This window comes from Magnolia sinica, chromosome 2 (genome assembly GCF_029962835.1).
Source record: "Magnolia sinica isolate HGM2019 chromosome 2, MsV1, whole genome shotgun sequence".
NCBI lineage: Eukaryota > Viridiplantae > Streptophyta > Magnoliopsida > Magnoliales > Magnoliaceae > Magnolia > Magnolia sinica.
The window spans coordinates 3544940-3552877 of NC_080574.1; the positions used below are offsets into that span (position 1 = coordinate 3544940).

Genomic DNA, 7938 nt, shown 5'->3' on the forward strand with positions numbered 1-7938 from the left:
AGAACCTTTCATCCAAAATTATAAAAAGAAATATGAATAAACAAAAATAATTACAGAAAAAAATTTAGTGATGCAAATGGGTTGGACCGATCCAACGTGTCATCTAGCTGAACCCAGTAACAAAAACGTCCAGATCTGAAATCAGGCTCATTCGGCCTGATCTAGGTTCAAAATCTCTGTTTGGGTGATACAAACAGGTTCCAAATATCAATTTAGAAAAAATTTGATACTCTGCCCTAGTCCCCTAAGCCTTGGCATGCATGGTTGGGCTGGGCCAAGGCTAACTTTGTAAGAAAAAGATTTAAATGATTAACGGTTTGAATAGTTCAATTAAAGATTTTCTTTTATTTTTTATTTTTTTTATTTTTTGCGATCTCCTCCATCTACAGTGAGTTCCATCGTATGAATTGTGGATTGTGGAAACATAACCAGGATTCAAAAAGCTCATAGATTGTGATGATCAGGCAGGGCACGCATGCACATAGAATGTGAATCATTGGCTGATTTCCTTTAAATTATTCATGTTGTCATTTTACCAGTTTAGCCCACGTGATGATCACGTGGGACTAGTTTCTTTCTTATTCTTCTTTGTACATCCATCGTGGGACATGACATAACAATGGTTTACACCGAGCAAATCATGGCTATCGTTTTTATCTTAACTCTTTAACAATCACCCAAGCATGTGATTTAAACATGAGTGTTCAAAAATTCTCATTTTAATTGTAACGTCCAAGCACTTTAAAACTGAGCTTTATACAAGTGAGATTTATGCAACCAAGATCTTGTAAAGAAACCAGGTTTTTATGGAGGAGAAAGGATCTAATTGGCTAAATGAATGGATTGTAGCTAATAGAAAGTCCAAATAGGTAAAATGGATGCCAATGTCCAAATCCAACTAGGTGCATGAGAAGGTTTTTATATGCTTAGCCAACTAAATCATTTCTTCTTACGGAGAAAGCTAGTTCTTGAAATGTTGCATCCAAATGAACTCAGATTTCCTGCAACTGGTGGTTGCAGGAATCTTCATGCGGCCTTGATGTGGCCTAATAAAGAAGCACCATGTGCGCCAATAAGATATGGATTTACTGTAAAAACGGTGAAAGCGTTACTTCACTTAAAAAAATCTTTGCTTTTCACTACTGACCCACATCTAGCTAACAGGTACATATGTCGTTTTTTCGCGGGGGCGAGGTCTTGCAATCCGTACATTTCCCATCGAAACTAGCTATAATGGATACATGTAAATAATATTCGAATAGCTTTTTATTGTAGTTTTGCTTTAGCTCGGAATAATTTGAATAAACCAAACAAGTGTTTTTTTCCGGATTGGAAGCTTCTTTGAAATTCAGTACAGAAGGTGAGGATTCACCACCTTGAACAAGCCCTTAATTATTCATGGAAATTCTACCTTGAGAAGGGATTTCACACCTTTCTCAATGATTACTTGAACTAATACAACTAAGTGATAAAATACAAAGCGTCTCCTTCTCTCTCTCTCTTTCTTTTTACCACAGCTAGGTACAACCCAGCCAACAACTGCCTATGGCCTTGGGTTGCAGCTTTGCGGAACTTTCCAAGCATAGCTACTTTGGCTTGCCTTTCTACTGTTAGGTAGGTCTCTTTAACCCTTTTTGAATAATAAGAAGACTGGGTCTATGCACGTGAGGAGCACAAGGGTTCTTTTGGAGATGTTTGTGTTGGGTGTATGTGAATCCTCCACCATCGATTGGCCATGCCTTAGTGAATAGAGACCGTTGGTTATCTTGTCTTAAAATTGTCTATAGTTTTGGCCGATGAAAGGGTTGAAAGTGGTGCCCTCTGGTTGAGTTGCCCAGATACGACACGTGTGCACATTGGCAATAAATGGCATTTCTCTTGTTAATGAATAAACTAAAAAGGAAAAAAGAAAAGGACAGTCAAAATGTCCACATTCGATAGCAATGGCTCTGATCATCAAATGGTGAGGCCCACCACTGGAACGGTGACAGAGAACACCAAAAGGCGTACCCGTCTTAATGGTAATTACTCCTCTCTCTCTCTCTCTGACATTAAAACCGTAAAAGCTCTCTCTCTCTCTCTCTCTCTCTCTCTCTGACGTTAAAGCCGTAAAAGCTCCCATCCTAATACGTTACTTAATCAGCAATAAGCGTTTTCCATCCTTCTTCCTCGCCTATAACACACTCACGTCGCTCTCTCTCTCTCTCTCTCTCTCTCTCTCTCTCATAAAATATTGATGGAAACTCTCCCTCGCTCGCTGTTTTCTCTGCAGAAATCTATGGATTCATTCATTACGATTGCATGCGCCACCTCAACGTGAAACACCATCCTTTCCCCGTCTCTGTCCCCTCGATCCACGTGGAACTCCCCTTCAAAGTTATTTGATACTCTGGCACATTATGACGTTTGATACGCAGGAACTATGATTTTGTACCGTTGGCAGATGTTGACTCGAACTAAACCGACTATACCGCGGAACCCAACGTATATGAGTTACAATCCAAAAAATAGATTGGTTGAAGAATCCTATCCTCTGATTCGTGGGCATTTGTTTATTTTTAACCGTCCGATAAATGATAGCAAATCCTATGGCCAGATTATCAAATAGGGGTAGATTTTGGTTCACAGGGGACGCGGATTGCGTCCTACCCCCGCCCGGACAGTAATTCGTCCGGGCAGGGCTCTGTGGGGCCCACCGTGATGTAAATGTTTTATCCATGCCGTTAATCATTTTTCTCAGATCATTTTAAGATATGAAACAAAAAATGAGGCAGGTACAGATCTTACGTGGACCACAAAGTAGGGATTGAACGTCCACCATTAAAAACTTTTTGGGAGCCGGAGAAGTTTCAGATCAAGCTGATATTTGTGTTTTCACTTCATCCACGTCCGCATGACCTTATGAATAGGTGGATGGTAAAAAAACATCACGGTGGCCCTTAAAAAGGTTTCAACGGTGGATGTCATTATCACTGCAGCTTCCTTTGGTGTGGTCCACTGGAGTTGTGGACCTGCTTAATTTTTGCCTCCATATCTTAAAATGATCTGAGAAAAATGATCAACGGCATGGATTAAATACTTACATCACGATGGGCCCCACAGAGCTCTGCCCGGACGGATTACCGGGCAGGGGTAGGACGCAATCCGCGTCCGGTTCACAGGACCTATAAACTGAGACCCAAAATTTAGACAGTGTAGCTTCAATTACTTTTTTGCCGCATATGTAATTTATAAATAAGCGCCCGCTTATCATCCATAGGCTCTGCCAGAGTACCAAAGTTGCACTCATAGATTCTCTGCGTTACATGCATTAACTCAAATAAAACTGATTAAACGATGCAAAAGCAATGCAGCCAAGTCACAATCCCAATTTCTGATCGGTTGAACAATCATAACCTTTGATTAAATGTCCACCAATCTGATATTCCAGATAATTAAATAAACATAATTGTTGTTTCAATGTATAGACTGATTACCATAATTTGGGCAGTCTAATTGACTACTTATATGCCACATATGCATTTTCAAATTGTGATATTGCAAGTAAGACTGTGAGAGCGAATTATGTGCGGTGCTTACATTGGGGCCCACCTTTATGTATGTATTCTATATCATTGCCATCCATCCTTTTTTCATATGAATAAATGGATTGAGCACAAAAATATAATAAATCCAAATCTCACGTTGGCCAAACCATAGAAAACACAATTGTAATTAACTATTAAAAACTTCTTGGGGCCACAAAAGTTTTAGATCTAGCTGATTTATTTCTTTTTCTTAATACAAGTTTATGTGACCTTATGACAAGTTGGATATTGGTAAATAAAGATTATGAATGCCAGTTTATATTATCTTATTAACAAATTGGATGGCAAATAAAATTTACGAAAATCGTACCATAGGCTTTAGGAAGTTCTAATGGTGTGGCTTTTAATTTCCACTATTTCCTATATAGTCCACCTGTCATTTGGATATAATTTATTTTTGATCTCTTACCTTAAAATGATCGGCAAAATAGATGAACAGCATGGAAATAGAATGCATAAATAAAGTAGTCACCACTGTGTAAGGGCCGCACCATGTTGGGTGAGGCGGTGGAGGCACCAATATCCCTTGTTACCATCTTTGTGAGGCTTATTGAGACATGTATCTGTTTTATCCAAGCTATCTACCTATCTTTTCTTTTGACTCATTTTAAGGATGAGGTAAAAATGAAGTTCACGGAGAGTCTAAGTGGACCATACACTAGTAAAATAGTAAAGATTAGATTCCCACTGATAAAAACTAATGGAGGTACATAAAAGTTTTGAATCAAGCTAATATTTGTGATTGCGCTTCATCCCGTTCCCGTTCCAAGTGGCCTTAGATAGCAAATAAATATAACGATACTGTTGAAAGGTTTCAACGGTTGACACTATTATCCCTCGTTTCCTGTGATATGGTCTGCTTTAAGCTTTGGATATGCTTAAATTGTGGGCTTGTGCTCGAAAATAAACTTGTAAAAACAGATGGACGGCGTAGATAGAACACATAAGTCAAGGGGTCCCACGTATTCCGGTCAAGCGATACTGGTGGTGTTGGACGAAGATTTCCCGCGAAATCTGCAACCAGTCCGCTTCCCCAGCAGCCGGGCCACGTAGATGAGCGTGGGAGTGGGACCCACTTCTTTAAAGAGGTTAGCTCCACCGTAGATGGGCCACAGACATGGACCATAGTTTTTCTTCCTTTCCACAGAGTCTGATCCGGTATCATAAATGCATGAACGTTATATGATTATCAATTTAGAGATCAAACGGCTAGGGATTGTCTGTTGGCGCTCAATGGACTCGGATTCGATTGTAACACCTCTAGAGCGAGGTCGGAAGAGGTGGGTTCTGTGGGCCCTACCATGATGCACGCGTTTTATCTACACCGTTCATCCATTTTACTGGCTTATTTTAGCCATGAGCTCAAAAATGAGTCAATCCAAGTTGAGGTGGACAATACTTAGAGGAAATCGTGGTGATCGAACATCCACCATGAAAGGTGATCAAACATCTACCCTTAAAATCATCGAAGGGCCCATTCTAATGTTTTCTTCCCTTCAAACCATTTGATAACGTGTAATGTTTTTTTTTCCTCGTTGATAACATAACATAGACTTATATGTTGGGAAAATATCAGCCTCATTGAAAACTTATGTAATCCCGAGAAATTTTTAATCGTGGACGTTCAGTCACTGCTGTATGGTTCACTTCAGATTTGGATCCACATCTTTTTGGGTCCATAGCCTGATACAAGCTGGAAAAATTGATGGATGGTGCAGATTTAAAACACATACATCAAGGTTGGCCGAGGGCCAGGGAAACACACACTTATGATGGCTTCATCGAAAACTTTTACAGCCCCACGTAGTTTTCAATGGTAAGATTTCAATCCCCATTGTGTGGTGCACTTTAGATTGGGATCTACTTCAATTTTCTAAAGCCTTCATAAAATGTTCTGGAAAAAGTGATGGACGGCTTGGATGTGCAATACTACATCAAGCTGTGGGCCTCATGGTCACGGCAACACTTACTCACGTGTTACACGGTTAACAAAGAATCGGCAACCCACTATAAAAACCGCACTCCGCCTCACCTCTCCTCACCTCACCTCCATCCCTCTCCCTCTCTCTCTCTCTCTCTCTCTCTCTCTCTCTCTCTCTCTCTCGGCTTTATCATTCGATGGAATTGGGTATGGGTTCGAAGGACACAAGCTGGTGGGTTTTTACACTCCCAGCCTTCATAGGCACCAAGAGCTTGTGCGATGGCTTTGTGCTGCTGTCTGTGATAATTACCTTTCTGTCCCTCGCCCTAATCACATGGGCTTTTGCCGTCGGGGGTATTGCTTGGAAAAACGGGAGGAACCAAAGGGGCCGTGTTTCCATACCCGGTCCCCGTGGTCTACCTATCATCGGTAGTCTCTTCGATCTCAGCCGTGGCTTGGCTCACCGCACCCTTGCATCCATGGCTACCAGCAGAGCCGCGACTCAGCTCATGGCTTTCAGCCTCGGCTCCACGCCTGTTGTCGTGGCATCCGATCCTCAAACCGCCAAAGAGATCCTCACGTCCCCTTATTTTGCTGACCGCCCTCTCAAGCAGTCGGCTAAGAAGCTCATGTTCAGCCGCGCCATCGGTTTCGCGCCGAACGGGACCTACTGGCGCCTCCTCCGGAGGATCGCATCCTCCCACCTCTTCGCTCCCAGGCGCATTTCAGCCCACGAGACTGGCCGCCAACTAGACTGCGCTGCCATGCTTTCAGGCGTGGCGAACGAGCAGTCCGCGCGTGGGTTCGTGGGGCTGAGGAAGCACCTCCAGGCAGCGGCTCTAAACAATATCATGGGGAGCGTATTTGGGAAGAGGTACGACGCGTCGCACGATAGCATCGAGGCGCGGGAGCTGAAGGAAATGGTTAAGGAAGGATTCGAGCTACTGGGGGCTTTCAACTGGTCTGATTTCCTGCCGTGGCTGAGCTACGTATACGACCCGTATCGCATCAACGCGCGGTGCGCCGCCCTCGTGCCTCGTGTCAGGAAGCTGGTGAGGGGGATTATCGATGACCACAAGGCCAAGGGCTCTGATAGTAAGATGGCTGATAATGCAGATTTCGTCGATGTGTTACTCGGTCTCGAAGGCGAAGAAAAGCTCGAGGAGGATGATATGGTTGCTGTTTTATGGGTTCGTTTTCTACCATGACACTGCTTTCTTTTCAAAGATGGCATTGTCGTAATATCACTTACTTATTTGGGGTTCTTTGTTTTTTCTTTTGTGCAGGAGATGATTTTCCGTGGTACTGACACTACGGCGCTCTTAACTGAATGGACGATGGCGGAGCTTGTTTTAAACCAAGACGTGCAAGCCAAACTGCAGGAGGAGCTCGACTCTGTCGTGGGAAATGCAAGGAGCGTAACGGACGCTGACGTGGCAAACCTTCCGTATCTCCAGGCTGTGGTAAAGGAAACGCTTCGGGTTCACCCGCCGGGTCCGCTTCTCTCATGGGCCCGCCTTTCCACAGCCGACGTCCAGCTCAGCAACGGGATGCTCATTCCCGCTCAGACAACTGCCATGGTCAACATGTGGGCCATCACTCACGACGCGAGCGTCTGGGATGAGGCGGACAAGTTCAAGCCCGAGAGGTTCTTAGAGTCCGCCGGCGGTGCCAACGTTGACGTGAGGGGCAACGACCTAAGGCTGGCGCCATTTGGTGCCGGTCGCCGGGTCTGCCCGGGCAAGAACCTGGGCCTAGTGACTGTTAGCCTCTGGGTAGCCAAGCTGGCCCACCACTTCAAATGGGGCCCAGCTGAGGGGAAGCCTGTTGACCTGAGCGAGGTGTTGAAATTGTCTTGTGAGATGAAGAATCCTCTCTTCGTGGTCGCTGATCCTAGGAATCTCGGTTCCGTTTCTTTTTAGGTGTTTAGGCCTGTCGTTTTCTGTGCTTTTGGAATGTGTCTTTTTTTGTGTTTGAATCTGGTATACTTGTCCTGCCATTTCTTGACTTTGGCTTTTTCTTAGGTAGTTAGGGATGGTCGGTTGCGATGTGGTTTCTTTTATAATCGGATCTACGGATCCTCTTGTCGAAACATGTAGTAGTTGTATGGGGGCAGGATTTCGGAACTATGTTTTTCCTTTTTTTTAATATTAATATAGAAATGATATCATGGAAATCTCTTGGCTGGTATTTTTGTTTGTTATTTTCTTAGTACGTGCATTTTTGCCATCTCATTTGCGCATTGCATTCCAGCGACCCAAGTCAACAAACGGGAATACTCTATTACAGCTGCAGTCTCTGGTTCCCACGGGATTTGGATATTTAAAATCCACTCCGTTCTGAGACCCAAAATAGTATGGACGCGAATTTGTGGCCCACCTTTATGTATGTGAGAAATCCATCCGGTCCATCTGTTTTACAAACTCATTT

The 7938-nt window shown here is 43.5% G+C and overlaps 1 protein-coding gene across 1 annotated transcript; it reads left to right on the forward strand.

Annotated features, from left to right (window-relative positions):
* Positions 1 to 5668: 5668 nt before the first annotated feature.
* On the forward strand, positions 5669 to 7684 carry LOC131232212 (cytochrome P450 78A7). Its single transcript, XM_058228417.1, has 2 exons — positions 5669 to 6698; positions 6795 to 7684. Exons 1-2 carry the CDS (start codon positions 5706 to 5708, stop codon positions 7428 to 7430), a joined length of 1629 nt encoding a protein of 542 aa, XP_058084400.1. The 5' UTR covers positions 5669 to 5705; the 3' UTR covers positions 7431 to 7684.
* Positions 7685 to 7938: the final 254 nt, after the last annotated feature.